We start from the raw sequence: 17,220 nt of genomic DNA, 5'->3' as shown, positions 1-17,220 counted from the left end.
AAAAATAAACAAAATTGACAAACCTCTAGCCAGGCTTCTCAAAAAGAAAAGGGAGATGACCCAAATAGATAAAATCATGAATGAAAATGGAATTATTACAACCAATCCCTCAGAGATACAAACAATTATCAGGGAATACTATGAAAAATTATATGCCAACAAATTGGACAACCTGGAAGAAATGGACAAATTCCTGAACACCCACACCCTTCCAAAACTCAATCAGGAGGAAATAGAAAGCTTGAACAGACCCATAACCAGTGAAGAAATTGAATTGGTTATCAAAAATCTCCCAACAAATAAGAGTCCAGGACCAGATGGCTTCCCAGGGGAGTTCTACCAGACGTTTAAAGCAGAGATAATACCTATCCTTCTCAAGCTATTCCAAGAAATAGAAAGGGAAGGAAAACTTCCAGACTCATTCTATGAAGCCAGTATTACTTTGATTCCTAAACCAGACAGAGACCCAGTAAAAAAAGAGAACTACAGGCCAATAGCCCTGATGAATATGGATGCAAAAATTCTCAATAAGATACTAGCAAATCGAATTCAATGGCATATAAAAAGAATTATTCACCATGATCAAGTGGGATTCATTCCTGGGATGCAGGGCTGGTTCAACATTCGCAAATCAATCAACGTGATACATCACATTAACAAAAAAAAAGAGAAGAACCATATGATCCTGTCAATCGATGCAGAAAAGGCCTTCGACAAAATCCAGCACCCTTTCTTAATAAAAACCCTTGAGAAAGTCTGGATAGAAGGAACATACTTAAAGATCATAAAAGCCATTTATGAAAAGCCCACAGCTAACATCATCCTCAACAGGGAAAAACTGAGAGCTTTTTCCCTGAGATCAGGAACACGACAGGGATGCCCACTCTCACCGCTGCTGTTTAACATAGTGCTGGAAGTTCTAGCATCAGCAATCAGACAACAAAAGGAAATGAAAGGCATCCAAATTGGCAAAGATGAAGTCAAGCTTTCACTTTTTGCAGATGACATGATATTATACATGGAAAATCCGATAGACTCCAGCAAAAGCCTGCTAGAACTGATACATGAATTCAGCAAAGTTGCAGGATACAAAATCAATGTACAGAAATCAGTTGCATTCTTATACACTAACAATGAAGCAACAGAAAGACAAATAAAGAAACTGATCCCATTCACAATTGCACCAAGAAGCATAAAATACCTAGGAATAAATCTAACCAAAGATGTAAAGGATCTGTATGCTGAAAAGTATAGAAAGCTTATGACGGTAATTGAAGAAGATTTAAAGAAATGGAAAGACATTCCCTGCTCATGGATTGGAAAAATAAATATTGTCAAAATGTCAATACTACCCAAAGCTATCTACACATTCAATGCAATCCCAATCAAAATTGCACCAGCATTCTTCTCGAAACTAGAACAAGCAATCCTAAAATTCATATGGAACCACAAAAGGCCCCGAATAGCCAAAGGAATTTTGAAGAAGAAGACCAAAGCAGGAGGCATGACAATCCCAGACTTTAGCCTCTACTACAAAGCTGTCATCATCAAGACAGCATGGTATTGGCACAAAAACAGACACATAGACCAATGGAATAGAATAGAAACCCCAGAACTAGACCCACAAACGTATGGCCAACTCATCTTTGACAAAGCAGGAAAGAACATCCAATGGAAAAAAGACAGCCTCTTTAACAAATGGTGCTGGGAGAACTGGACAGCAACATGCAGAAGGTGGAAACTAGACCACTTTCTCACACCATTCACAAAAATAAACTCAAAATGGATAAAGGATCTAAATGTGAGACAGGAAACCATCAAAACCTTAGAGGAGAAAGCAGGAAAAGACCTCTCTGACCTCAGCCGTAGCAATCTCTTACTCAACACATCCCCAAAGGCAAGGGAATTAAAAGCAAAAGTGAATTACTGGGACCTTATGAAGATAAAAAGCTTCTTCACAGCAAAGGAAACAACCAACAAAACTAAAAGGCAACCAACAGAATGGGGAAAGATATTCGCAAATGACATATCGGACAAAGGGCTAGTATCCAAAATCTATAAAGAGCTCACCAAACTCCACACCCGAAAAACAAATAACCCAGTGAAGAAATGGGCAGAAAACATGAATAGACACTTCTCTAAAGAAGACATCCGGATGGCCAACAGGCACATGAAAAGATGTTCAGCGTCGCTCCTTATCAGGGAAATACAAATCAAAACCACACTCAGGTATCACCTCACGCCAGTCAGAGTGGCCAGAATGAACAAATCAGGAGACTATAGATGCTGGAGAGGATGTGGAGAAACGGGAACCCTCTTGCACTGTTGGTGGGAATGCAAATTGGTGCAGCCGCTCTGGAAAGCAATGTGGAGGTTCCTCAGAAAATTAAAAATAGACCTACCCTATGACCCAGTAATAGCACTGCTAGGAATTTATCCAAGGGATACAGAGTACTGATGCATAGGGGCACTTGTACCCCAATGTTTATAGCAGCACTCTCAACAATAGCCAAATTATGGAAAGAGCCGAAATGTCCATCAACTGATGAATGGATAAAGAAATTGTGGTTTATATACACAATGGAGTACTACGTGGCAATGAGAAAGAATGAAATATGGCCGTTTGTAGCAACGTGGATGGAACTGGAGAGTGTGATGCTAAGTGAAATAAGCCATACAGAGAAAGACAGATACCATATGGTTTCACTCTTATGTGGATCCTGAGAAACTTAACAGGAACCCATGGGGGAGGGGAAGGAAAAAAAAAAAAAAGAGGTTAGAGTGGGAGAGAGCCAAAGCATAAGAGACTGTTAAAAACTGAGAACAAACTGAGGGTTGATAGGGGGTGGGAGGGAGGGGAGGGTGGGTGATGGGTATTGAGGAGGGCACCTTTTGGGATGAGCACTGGGTGTTGTATGGAAACCAATTTGTCAATAAATTTCATATATATATAAAAAAAAAAGTGGTCCAGGTTCATTTTTCTGCATGTCGCTGTCCAGTTTTCCCAGCACTACTTGCTGAAGAGAGTATCTTTATTCCATTGCATATTCTTTCCTGCTTTGTCAAAGATTAGTTGGCCATACGTTTGTGGGTCCAATTCTGGGTTCTCTATCCTGTTCCACTGATCTGAGTGTCTGTTTGTGCCAGTACCATACTTTCTTGATGATTACAGCTTTGTAATACAGCTTGAAGTCTGGGATTGTGATGAAGTCTGGGATTTGGTTTTCTTTTTCAAGATTACTTTGGCTATTCTGGGTCTTTTCTGGTTCCATACAAATTTTAAGATTGTTTGTTCTAGCTCTGTGAAGAATGCTCGTGTTATTTTGATAGGGATTGCATTGAATATGTAGATTGCTTTGGGTAGTATTGACATTTTAACAATATTTGTTCTTTCTCTCCAGGAGCATGAAATATTTTTCCATTTTGTTGTGTCTTCTTCAATTTCTTTCATAAGCTCTCTATAGTTTTCAGTATGTAGATTTTTCACCTCTTTGGTTAGATTTATTCCTAGGTATTTTAGGGTTTTTGGTGCAATGTAAATGGTATCGATACCTCGATTTCTCTTTCTGTGCTTCATTGTTGGGGTATAGGAATGCAACCGATTTTTGTGCATTGATTTTATATCCTGCAACTTTGCTGAATTCATGGATCAATTCTAGCAGTTTTTGGCAGAATTTTTTGGGTTTTCCATATAGAGTATCATGTCATCTGCGAAGTGTGAAAGTTTGACCTCCTCCTGGCTGATTTGGATGACTTTTTTTTCTTTGTGTTTTCTGATGGCTAAGGCTAAGACTTCCAATATTATGTTGAACAACAGTGGTGAGAGTGGACATCCCTGTCTTTTCCTGACCTTTGGGGGAAAGCTCTCAGTTTTTCCCCATTGAGGATAAAAGAACAGCAAATAAAACCCAAAACCAACAGAAGACAGGAAATAATAAAGATTAAAGCAGAAATCAATGCTATCGAAACCAAAAACACAGTAAAACAGATCAATGAAACCAGAAGCTGGTTCTTTGAAAGAATTAACAAAAGTGATAAACCACTAGCCAGTTTTATCAAAAAGAAAAAGGAAAGGACCCAAATAAAATCAAGAATTAAAGAGGAGAGATCACAACCAACATAGCAGAAATAAAAACAATAATAAGAGAATATTATGAGCAATTGTATGCCAATAAAATGGGCAATCTGGAAGAAATGGACAAATTCCTATAAACATATAAACTACCAAAACTGAAACGGAAGAAATAGAAAATTTGAACAGACCCATAACGAGTAAAGAAATTGAATTAATAATCAAACATCTCCCAAAAAACAAGAGTCCAGGGCCAGATGGCTTTCCAGGGGAATACTACCAAACATTTAAGGAAGAGTTAACACCTCTTCTCCTGAAGCTGTTCCAAAAAATAGAAATGGAAGGAAAACTTCCAAACTCTTTCCATGAAGCCAGCATTACCTTGATTCCAAAACCAGACAAAGACGCCACTAAAAAGGAGAACTACAGACCAATTTTCCTGATGAACATGGATGCAAAAACCCTCAACAAGGTTTTAGCCAACCAGATCCAACAATAAATTAAAAAAATATTCACCATAACCAAGTGGAATTTATACTTGGGATGCAGGACTGGTTCAATATCCACAAAACAATCAATGTGATTCATCACATCAATAAAAGAAAGGACAAGAACCATATGATCCTCTCAATAGATGCAGAGAAAGCATTTGACAAAATACAGCATCTTTTCTTGATAAAAACCCTCAAGAAAGTAGAGATAGAAGGGTCATACCTCGAGATCATAAAAGCCATATATTAAAGAACCTATGCTAATTATTCTAATGAGATTTTTGTTAATGTTATAACATTTATAATATTTGTTAGTATTTAATAATGTCTGTGCATACCATTTAAAAGGCAACTCAAAAAAAAAAAAAAAAAAAACAAAGAACACCTTGGTGGCTCAGTTGGTTAAGCGTCTGACTTTGGTTCAGGTCATGATCTCCCGGTTCTTGAAATCGAGTCCTGCATCATGCTCTGTGCTGACAGTTCAGAGCCTGAATCCTGCCTCAGGTTCTGTGTGTGTCTCTCTCTCGGCCCCTCCCTTGCTCACTCTCTCTCTCTCTCTCTCTCTCTCTCAAAAATAAACATTAAAAATAATAATGATAATTAAAAAAATAAAAGGCAACTCAAAAATTTCCAAATGACCTCAATAAGAAATCTACTCAAGACTGATTTCTTGCAATATGGTAGACCAGATACCCTAAAAAACTCTCCCAGTGTTAAGTCCCCTAATTAGCATTAAAAAAGAGGGAAGAAATCCTCAGAGGCCAAAAATAGAAAAAAGAAAAACAAATACAAGTAAGTAGAAATTCAGAGAGAAAAACGAAAGATGCACTGTGATTATCTTTTTTTATGTGTCAATTTGGCTAGGCTGCAGTCCCCAGTATTCAAACACTACTCCGGACGTTGCTGTGAGAGATGTTTCATAGGTGTAAATTAAAGTCCATTAATAAAGTCAAAGTAAAGAGAATTATTCTTGATAATCTGTAGGTCTGATTTAATCAGCTGAAAGATCCTAAGAGCAGAGCTGAGACTTCCCAGAAGAAATTCTGCCTTGGACAGCTGCTTCAGCCTAAGCCTGAGACTTGCAGCCTGCCCTTCCTCACAGTCTGCCCATGGATTTTGGATTTGCCTTGCCAGCCCCCGCTATTGTGGTAACCACTTTCTTGCAATAAATCTCCTAATGTATATTTCTTACTGGTTCTGCTTCTCTGGCTGAACTCTGATTGATGCACACAGCCAGCTGGGGCATCTGCTGCTCCCTACTTTTGCTCTGGGGAACAATGGTAAGTTTAAAAGTCAGATTAGAGGGATGCCAGGATGGCTCAGTTGGTTAAGTGTCTGACTCTTGATTTCTGCTCAGGTCTTGATCTCCTGGTTCATGAGATAGAGCCTGCCATTGGGCTCTGTGCTGACACCATGAAGCCTGCTCGCTCTCTCTCTCTCGCTCTCTCTCGCTCTCTCTCTCTCTCTCTCTCTCTCTCTCCTCTCTCTCTGGTCCCCACCACCCCCCATGCCTCTCTCTCTGTCCCCACCCCTATGCATGCACTTGAGCCCTCTCTCTCTTTCCCTCTCTCTTAAAATAAACATTTTTTTTTAAAAGTCAGATTAGAGAATAAATGAAAAACTGAACCAGAAAACAAAGAAACTAGTAAGCAAACTTAAACTTGGTTCTCCAGGCTTGAACTCTGGGACAGGAGAGAAAACTATTTATGGAGAATCTATAGCCACAAGCCATAGATTTGGGGTCCAACTTCATAACAAATATGTTTGTTAAGTTCAACACTAAGCATAGAGAAATGCCACTTCATATCCACCAGACCAGCCAAATATAAAAGTGAGAATAGCAAGTATTGGACAGAACATGGAACAGTGGGAACTCTCATTTACCATGCTTGAATATCGACTTTGGAAAACAAGTTTGCATCATCTGGTAAAGTCAGATGTATATAGACTATGAGATTCATTCCACTATCTTTGATAAGCACTTGAATCCTAAGAAACATGTATAAGAACAGTCTTGTTTTTAAATTTTTATTTATTTAAATTCAAATTAGTTAACATACAGTGTAGCATTGGCTTCTGGAGTAGAACTCAGAGATTCATCACTTCGGTATGACACCCAGTGCTCATCCCTACAAGTGCCCTCCTTAATTCCCATCACACATTTAGCTTATTGCTCCACCCTCCCCCTCCACCCTGCAGCAACCCTGTTTGTTCTCTATATTTAAGAGTCTCTTATGGTTTGCCTCCTCTGTTTTTATCTTATTTTTCCTTCCCTTCTCCTATGTTCATCTGTTGTGGTTCTTAAATTCCACCTATGAGTGAAATCATATGATATTTGTCTTTCTCTGACTTATTTTGCTTAGCATAATACACTCCAGTTCCATCCACATTGTTGCAAATGGCAAGATTTCATTCTTTTTGACGACAAATAGTATTCCATTGTATATATATACCACATTGTAGGGATTGACTTAGTCACAGAGACCCTCCATCCTGTTATCCTTAAAGAAAGCTTCTGAGATCAAAAAGCACATGAGTTTTGCACAACTGCAGAGTCAAATGTTATCCAGTTCAATGTAAGTATATACCACATCTTCTTTATCCATTCATCAGTTGATGGTCATTTGGGCTCTTTCCATAATTTGGCTATTGTTGATAGTGCTGCTATAAACATTAGGGTGCATGTGCCCCCTTTGAATCAGTATTTTCGTATCCCTTGGGTAAATCCCTAGAAATGCAATTGCTGGGTCATAGGGTAGTTCTCTTTTTAATTTTTTAAGGAACCTCCATACTGTTTTCCAGAGTGGCTGCTCCAGGTTGCATTCCCACCAACAGTGCAAAAGGGTTCCCCTTTCTTCATATCCTCGCCGTATCCTCTTGTTTCCTGAGTTGTTAATTTTAGCCATCCTGACAGGTGTGAGGTAGTACCTCGTTGTGGTTTTGACTTTTATTTCCCTGATGATGAGTGATATTGAGCATCTTTTTAAATATCTATTAGCCAACTGGATGTCTTCTTTGGAAAATTGTCTGTTCATGTCTTTTGCCATTTTTTCACTAGATTATTTGTTTGGGTTTTGAGTTTGGTAAGTTCTTTATAGATTTTGGATACTAACCCTGTATACAACAGATCATTTTCAAATATATTCTCCCATTTCATCGGTTGCCTTTTAGTTTTGTTGACTGTTTTCCTTTGCTGTGCAGAAGCTTTTTACATTGATGAGGTCCCGGTAGTTCATTTTTGCTTTTATTTCCCTTGCCTGCAGAGACATGTCTAGTAAGAAGTTGCTGCAGCCAAGGTCAAAGAAGTTGCTGCCTGTTTTCTCCTATAGGATTTTGATGGTTTCTTATTTCACATTCAGGTCTTTCATCCATTTTGAGTTCATTTTTGTGTATGGTGTAAGAAAGTGGTCCAGTGTCATTCTTCTGCATGTCACTGTCCAGTTTTCTCTTCATTTGCTGAAAAGACTGTCTTTTTTCCATTGGATACTCTTTCCTGCTTTGTTGAAGGTTAGTTGGCCTATATAATTGTCCCCAACCGGGAGCAGTTCAGATCTACACACAGGAGACAGGATCAGGTGGAACATTCACATAATGAAATGCAGTGATAGGGAAAATGAATGAATTATAGCTACATGTCCTAGCAAAAATATAATGTACAGTGACAAAAATCCCAATTCATGCATTGAGGTCCCATTTTCCTTCATGGTCTTACCAGATATTATAAAAATAAAACTAGGACCAGATCCCGACTTACCCATGTCTCACATCCAGGCTGTCAGCTCTGAAGACCAAGAATTATATCCTATTCACATATGAACCCACAGAACCTAGGGGAGCACCAGACATAAAGAATGTACTCAGGGCACCTGGGTGGCTCAGTCAGTTAAGCGTCCAACCTCAGCTCAGGTCACACCTACAGTACAGAGGCTGCTTGGGATTCTCTCTCTCCCTCTCTCTCTGCCCCTCCTCAGTTCATGCTCATGCGCTCTCTCAAAATAAATAAACATTTAAGAAAGAATATACTCAATATATAGATGTTGAATGAATAAATTTTGAACACAAAAATGCATGCCAGGAACCAGACCCTATGTTCCTAACCTAGAATACCTAATGCATCAAATCCCAAACTCTGACCTTACCTGCCTAGACCTCTTCCCGCCATTGATAACCCTGTAGCTGTTAGCATCAGACCTATCTGACTAGTGTTAATTCTCCCCTTCCCCAGTCTCCTAAAACCATAGTTCCCCCAGATATCCATCTAAAACCCACTCAAGTCCCAGTGTGATATGTTCTTGACAAAAAACTTCAGATAAAGGAACTTGTCATTGTCAGTAAAATGAACTTTTAGACCATATTGATAAGGGACCCATTGTGAAATTCCTGAACACCTTTCTACATGGGAAATAAACATAAGTAAAGGGACACATTTTAGAGGAAAATAACTGATACATTTTCTCTCTTGAACTACTAGAGCATTTTTAAAGTACATCTTTTTTTCACTACCAAGGGTGTTTCTGCCTTGAACATTACAAAGGCAGAACACATTACACAAGTAAAGGTGATCTTTCTTGATATAATCACAGTAATTCAACCTCGAAACACCAACTGACCTAAGTATGAAGTGTACCTTAATGTTGGCTAATGACATGGCCACTGTCAGTTAATTCCATCATCTCGGCAGGGTAATGTGACATAAGAACACCACAATTACCTTGTTTAGAAAGACCAAGTACATTTAAATAAAGCAAGATTTTTAAAACCCAAACGTCATATATATTTTAAGAATATTCACAAGCACAATAGATTATTCTTGATTCTCTAGCTGTCATTTAGGCATTAAATCATATTGTTGTCTTAGGAAGGGAGACGTTCACAGAACAACTGACACCTTCTGAACTTCTAGAAAATACACATTTCTCTTTTCTTTCTATCAATGTTATATAGACAAGAGGCTAGTATACTCTAGTTTCATCTATCTGGCTATGAATCACTACTTCATTCCAATGATTCACTAAATTTCTAGTTTGCACCACCTACTACGTTACATACTGTTTGGGAAGGGAATTCCTACTCCAGTGGGGCTTTCAAGACTGTTGATAAAACAAGATTTATATATTCAAAGACATAAGAATAAACATGAGGGAGTATAAAGCCCAAGGTATAATAGAACCTTGACCTCTAAGCTTGGCTAACTTCAGAACACCTACTGCTTTGATGGCTTTGAATGTTCACTCCCTTCACCAGAGCACCTGGGTGGCTCAGTTGGTTAAGCATCTGACTTCGGCTCAGGTCAAGATCCCATAGTTTGTCAGTTTGAGCCCCACACCGGGCTCTGTGCTGACAGCTCAGAGCGTGAAGCCTGCTTCGGGTTCTGTGTCTCCCTCTCTCACTGTTCCTCCCCTGCCTGTGCTCTCTCAGAAATAAGTAAGTATTAAAAAAGCTTTTTTTAAAATAGAAAGTCCACTCCTTTGTCTGAATCACATTGCATCTTTGGTGAAAAAAAGGAGCTGCATTAGGCATTCTGGAAGGTCCTTCCAAAAGAGCTGTTCCGTTCTGACAGTGGGAGGTTTTAAGCAAGTTTAAGAGAATATCTTTTAGAAGATATGTGTGGAGAAATTCACAATACAAATATTTCTCCAAGTAGCATTAATCAGAGCAGTTTCCAAAGTAATGGTAAGCCTTAGGGTTGGTGGGGAAACACAATAACGAAATGATATGACAAGTGCCATAGCTGAGGTATTGTGCATGACCTAACAGGGACATGACATTTGTAAACCCCTCTTTTCCTATCTATCCTTTCTGCCTTTATGACTAAATATGTGCCATTCTCAACTCATTATTAATGAACTCTACCTCAACAGAGAGGTGTTCAAGGCAGGTGGATGAGGATTAGCCTAACTCACTTCACAGAGCAACTGTAGCTACAGAAGTGATTCTCCAGGCAAGTTCACTCACTGCCCTAATCACTCTCTCTGCCATAGTGATGACCCAGTGATCTAAAAAATAGTAAATCACACATACAAAGTGTTATCCCATCATCCAGTGTGTAATAGGAATTGGGAAAGTCTTCAAGTGATTAGATCAGAGCCCTAAAATTTCACACTGAGACTAAGTTATCTGAATTAGTAATTTAATCAATCAGATCATCCAGAAGAAGTATCTTCTCCCAGTTCTTGCTCGAAGGAGATTTAGACAGTAAGTTTTCCAATTAAGGACAAAGTTGGAATGGCTTCCTAAAGTTAAAGAATTTAAGCAGCTGTCCATTTTCGTGTAAAAACACATTATAGACTCAAAATTTCTTATTGTTTACATACTCTGCTCTGCTAAGATTACAGAAGAAACTCCCAGGAAAGTTACCATCTATCCCAGGGTCTGGGTGAAGTCTGTAGAGAAATTACTTGTGCCCTTGTCCTTTCCTTCTCTTGCCTGCAAAGCTCAAGTTCTGAGTCCTCTCAAACCATGATCAGAATCCACCAGCGCTAATTCCTTCACTATCTATTTTCTCATTGAGGTCCATGGTTTCCAAATCCTTAAGACATATAAATAATATTAATGATTCCTTTTGTTAACTGGCCCCGGCCCATAATTTTTTTCCTCTGAAGAAAGGAGAAACTATGCAATATTTAAGAAAATGTTCCCATTTCCAGGGGCGCTTTATGCATAGATTATTATCTTCTACAAATCAAAGAGAATGTGGGAATTGCAAGTAAATAACTTGGTCAGTTTACCTCTGAAAACTACCTGAAACTGTTTAGCACAAGGCAGAGAGGACCAGTTCAGGTCACTCCAGGGTCCAAAGGTCAGGAAACATGTCAGTGAACTACAAACAAAAGACAGCCAAAAGAAGCTTAGCTCAGTTCATCATCTGATGAATATCTGTTGATGTATCTTTCAGTTTATCTTCACACATCATTATCAGCATCATCAAAGGCAGATATGACAAGCAGTTTGGTAATATTCCACACTATAACTTTGTTAAGAGTAGAAATCATTGTCTTTAATTTAAACTATCTTCCTCTAGAGGATTCAAAACGTTTAAAAAAAAAAAACAGGGGCACCTGGGTGGCTCAATTAAGGGTCCAACTCTTGATCTCAGCTCAAGTGTTGATTTCAGGGTCATGAGTTCAAGCCCCAACCTGGGCTCCACCCTGGGCGTGAAGCCTACTTAGAAAAAAAAAAATTCACCATTGTGCATATCATGTAAGTATCATTGATTAATGTGGCAAGGATGTAGAAGATGCTTTCTCCCCTTCCCATTAAGAATATGAAGAGACTATGGAGAAGTGAAATGATTCTACAGGGGCACATACTTTGTGGCAACAGAGGAGTGGGGAGGAGATAAAAGATTTGAGTAAGAATAAGTCATGATGTAATAAAACAATAATAGAACCAAGACAAACTCCTCAATGCAGTAAGGAAATTTAAGTCACAATACCCTTTAATCCGCAGGTTGGTTCCTTCTGCTCTGGAGCTCTCTGACTCTGCCTCCTGTAAATGATGTGTGGGTGGTACTCTCCCTCAGTCAGTGGATGCTTTTTGACAGGCTCAATGAAGAAGTCTCCATGCGGTAGATGGAAAAATCCAGTCTGTAAATACACATAATGCAAAGGCCTATTTGAATCAATTCTGTATCTATATAAAGACAATTAGTAAAGTGAAAATTACATAGATCACAATGATCCCTAAAATTCATAAAACCAATGCTTTTATAGTCTGCCATCTGATGTCCCAGAAAAGCTACACATAAATAAGTTCATGAGATGTCATAGCTTATAGTCATAGTTATTCAATGTTTTGGGGTCATGGATCCCTTTGAGACTCCAATGAAAAAAGTATACCATACACATGTAACCAAAATGTGGCACACAATTATGCAAGTTCATCCCCCTGCCCCTAAAACCCATTGCTGGGTATCTAGGAATCTTAAGTTAAGCACCTATGCTTCTCAGTTGCCCTGTTATGGAGTTGGTACCTATACTCCATACTCCACTGAAAATTGTTTGGAACGTTTACCTGTATGTGGGTAGCCCAGCCTCATGTTCGTATGGCTGCTTGACTTGAAATGATGCCATTCTGCTCTCAAGGAAACAAAGAACAGAATGCTGAGTCCCTGATCTGAGACTGAGTTTCCTGGAGTCTACGGTGCAAAGTCCTCTGTCAGTTTCCAGGGGAAAGGGGCCACTCTCATTTCACAGTTATGGGAATCAGCAATATGCTGGAGAACGCCCATCAATGAGTAACTTCCTGGAGGTCAGGTCTAGAAGTGGTATATGCCCCAACTCTCTTTTCTCTTCAGGAAGTTTTCTTGGTCCCCATTTGAGATGTTTAGAAAACTCCTTTGCCAATGATCTCCTAGGATGGACTTAAATCTAAGGATCTGAGTTTTATATAAATGAAAAAAAGAGCTTGCCCTAGAAGACCTGCCTAAGGCATCATACTGAAGTGACCGGGAGCTCAGACTCTGGAATTTTAGTGGGTTCAATCCCAGCTCCTCCATATATTAGCATCGTGACCTTGGGCAAACGACTTGCTCAGTTTCAGCCTTCTCAAGTGAAAAGTGGGAATAATCAAATGTCGTTATGAAGACCAAATGAGTTAATGTATGCAAAGCTCTTAGAAGAGAGCCTGGCTCATAGTCTTATTGAACATTAAGCGTTTCCATATTTTATGTCATCTCATTGTATAGAATCAATATAGCCATTTAGTCAATAATAAGCTTGCAAAAGTAAACCTGGAAACACCGGAGGCTTAGGGAAACAGTGAAAGCTTCCAAGTTCAAGCCCCTCACTATACCTCAGCAAGCCAGGGCTGCCCTGCTCTGCAGACAAGTCTGAAGACTCTCTGAGCAGCCTCCACAGTCAACAGGCAAGAGGCGCTCCATGAAAGGAGGCTACTGTCTATGGCCAGTCTCTAACTTGGGTGTCTTTCCAAAATATTTGCTTCATTAGACCAGTAATATAACCAGATCTTAACATAAATGTCACAACTGGCTTCCTGTTTTGATTACTGATGTTAAAATATCTTTAATAACAAGGGGAATAGGAAAAATGGCACACTTTACTGGCAGTCATAAGAACAGCTGTGTGGCTTTGAATAGGTCACCCAGCCGGTAAAACAGAGATAATGCCTACTACCTCACAGGGCTGTTAGATGAACCAAATCAGCTAAGGCTTATAAAAGTGCCAATGCAAAGTGCTTTACAAATGCAGGGTGGTAATGTTTTAACTACCACTAAATCAGCGGTTACATGTGACTTCAAATTTCTGATCTTTCTTAGGAGACATGACTTTTTTTCTCAGAATCTTTCTCTGAGGCCCATGGGATTGAGAAAACTAACAAGGTCCAGATTGTAATAAAATAGCTGTAAACAGACTCGTGCAGTGCTGAGATTTGGTTCCATTTCGACACTGAGACAGAGAACAGGGACATGAGGAGAATGTGAGCCCGTTGTTGATAAAGCTCATTTGTTCCACAGAAATAAGAACTCAAGGGGGATGCCTGGGTGGCTCAGTTGGTTGAGCGTGCGACTTTGGCTCAGGTCATGATCTCACAGCTCGTGAGTTTGAGCCCCACGTCAGGCTCTGTGCTGACAGCTCAGAGCTTGGAGCCTGTTTCCGATTCTGTGTATCCCTCTCTCTCTGCCCCTAACCCACTTGCATTCTGTCTCTGTCTCTCTCAAAAATAAATAAACATTTTAAAACATTTAAAAAAAAAAGAAAGAAAGAAGAACTCAAGGACCCCCAGGGAAAGCTGATGCGGGGTCCCTTTCTTTGTGCAACTGCTATCAATACTGATGTCCTTGAAGAGAAAAAATTCACCAACAAGAAGGATTTATTGGTATTTCTTTAGCCTCATTTGGACTCAGTACAGAAGAAACAAATGGGGCTCCAGTTGAGAATATATAACTGTTTACGAGTAACATGAATGAGAATGCACACAAGTCAAACAAGCGTTTTCCCAAAGCACTTTTATCTGCATTCCTCCACAAGGCCAGCCTTGCAGCTTGCACCCGGAAATCACCTGTTCAGTCTAAATATTCCTCAGAAGCTGGATGGTGACCTGAGAGAGCTGGCTGACTCACCAGCTGGAGGAGAAGAAGGACACCTGCTCACATGCATGGACCCCATGTGTGTGTCACACAGAAGAAGAGGGGATGAAGAGACATCCACTGGTTTGGAGGAGAGTGTGGTGGAAAGATTCCTAGCTGAGCTCTGCACCTCTCTCTCCACCAACACATAAACATAAATCTGTATACAACTGGTATCCAGGTGGCTACAGTTTGTTGGTCTCTTCCCACCTAACTGGAGCCAGGTCATGCTGGAAGAACTCATCTATGGTTTGCTTTCCAGATGAAATACTGGCTCCATGCTTTCCTGAAGCTGAATGCCCAAGAGAATCACCTTCTATTACCAGTTCTGGATCTGAGCCAAAAAAGTCACTTTTCATTCCAATCTGCTCTGTAACCTGCTCACCTTTCTTAGATCCTTGAAGGAGAATGGGAATAGACTCAAAAGAAGTATGTAACTCACTGGGGAATTGTACTCTGTTCCCAGAAGAACCAAGGCAGAATGAACCCCAGACATAAGCTCAAAGAAGACAAATTGGCCCTTTCTCTCCATTGTTATCTACTCTTCCCCCTCGGCATCCAGTAGTCTCAGCAAACTGCTAACTCCCTTTTGGAAACAAGCTCATGTCCTTGTTTTAACTAAGTTATAAATATCTGTGAATGCTTCCTGAGGCTATCTTCTAAGAATTGTTTTAAATAAACTTTAATTTGAAGATTTATAAACATATGGAAAGATATACAAATCATAACTGTAAAGTCCCATAAATCTTTCACAGATGGAACACCTAAATAGAGAAACAGAACATTCCCAGCAGCTGAGAAACTCCCTGTTCCCTTCCTAGTCAATACCATTCCCCAAGGGTAACCATTATTCTGATTTCTAACACTAATAAATTAATGTTAAGCCTATCCTTAATTCTTCACAGGAAGCATTACTTGACACAAAAGAAAAAAGTGTCTACTAATTGGTTTCAACTCTTAGAGACTGAACAAAGGAAAAGATTTTAAGGCAGGTGGATGTCTTAAAGCCTATTAAATCAGACTCTTCATATTGCTTTATGCTTGTCAGGCAAACTCAGCTGGTGGTGATGAGACAAGGGGCTGAGCCACCTTGGCGTGAGTCAGCTGTCATTGAACCTCTACTACTCTCTGCTAAGGAGAGGTGGGGAAGGACCTTCACAGAATCTTTGGATCCAATTTACTTTCCCTAGTCTCAGACTGAATAGTTGTCTACAACCTCTTCTCCACCCATCAAAAGTGTTAGTCGTCTTGATGTAATTGACACCATGCTTTAGTTACTGCAATGATTTGGGCCTAGTGGGAAACGGGCAGTGTCTCACAAGGAATTTGTGAATGGAGTGTTCTAGAATCACACAGCCTAGACACCCTGAAGAGTCACCTAAACTGTGCTGGCATGCTTTCCAGTTTTGCCACAGGTAAAACCCTGCAGACTGAAGAGTAACAACAATGGTATTGCAGACGACATAGGAGAGAACTGCCAAATCAGTTCCATCCCTCAGGACGCTGTGTAGCACAGCGGAAGCGGGTGCTATTCACATAGGAAAAAGCTGTGAATGTACCCCCCTGGAGCTGTGCAATGGAACAATGCTGCCAAAACTCATCATCCTGTCCTGGAAAGAAATTCCTTTTCATTTGAAAATTTCAGAAGTTACCAGATCAACTTTTTCTTCCCATGGTGACAAAGACAACATGAGCAACATAATGGTTTGGGATAAAGAGGCACCCAAGATATTCAGGTATAGTGCATGAATCACTGGAAAAGATACCACCTGTCCCCCATTATAATACAGAGGAAAAGGATAAAAATGCATCCCCGAAATCATCCCTATAGATTATAAATCTATATCTGTATCACTGGGCCATCCCTGTGCTAAGAGCTCTAAGAGGGGTAGTGACTCCTGCCCTCAAGGCTTATAATGCAGCCAGGAAGACAAGATTTGATATAGAGCACCCTCTAGAAAGGTGTGTATTGGTGGGGGGTACCTCCCTAGGTGCTAGAGATTCCAGTGCTGGGATTCAGGGAAGATGAAGACCAGTGAGGGCGAGTGCTTTTAATGTTTATTCATTTTTTGACAGAGACAGCATGCTAGCAGGGGAGGGGCAGAGAGAGAGGGCGAGACAGAACCCAAAGCAGGCTCCAGGCTCTGAGCTGTCAGCACAGAGCCTGACGCGGGGCTTGAACTCACAAACTGTGAGACCATGACCTGAGCTGAAGTCAACCGCTTAACCTACTGAGCCACCCAGGCGCCCCTCGAGGGCGAGTGCTTTTAAGAGGGCAAAAATAGAAGACTGCACTTCTAGTCTACAAAACACTTGGCAGAGCCCTAAAGCCATGACAGAACTATTAACATTTTTGTTGCTGGTGTGCAAGAGGCAGAGGGTTTTATCATTTAATATGTAACCAGGACCCTAAGTGAGAAGTCAAGAGATGATAGAAGCCACAAAATATAGATGTAAGACCACTGAGAAGATTCCTACAGGAATATCCCACCCTCTGCTGTGATCCCAAGAGTTCCCTGACACGCCTCCATGGAGCCAAAGGGGAGAGTGACTGGTAATGACATAGACTC

At 40.1% G+C, this 17,220-nt stretch overlaps 1 protein-coding gene across 3 annotated transcripts in view; it reads right to left on the bottom strand.

The window, feature by feature from the left end:
• Nucleotides 1–17,220, bottom strand: part of ADAMTS12 (ADAM metallopeptidase with thrombospondin type 1 motif 12) — a 343,919-nt gene that overhangs the window by 210,271 nt on the left and 116,428 nt on the right. For all 3 annotated transcript variants that reach the window (XM_043600301.1, XM_043600310.1, XM_043600321.1), the window contains exon 3: nucleotides 11,999–12,149. In XM_043600301.1, coding sequence (XP_043456236.1) covers nucleotides 11,999–12,149 — 151 coding nt within the window. The remainder of the gene's footprint in view (nucleotides 1–11,998; nucleotides 12,150–17,220) is intronic.

The sequence above is a fragment of the Prionailurus bengalensis genome, chromosome A1 (genome assembly GCF_016509475.1).
Source record: "Prionailurus bengalensis isolate Pbe53 chromosome A1, Fcat_Pben_1.1_paternal_pri, whole genome shotgun sequence".
Taxonomy (NCBI): Eukaryota; Metazoa; Chordata; class Mammalia; order Carnivora; family Felidae; genus Prionailurus; species Prionailurus bengalensis.
This window is presented reverse-complemented; position numbering and strand designations above follow the sequence as displayed.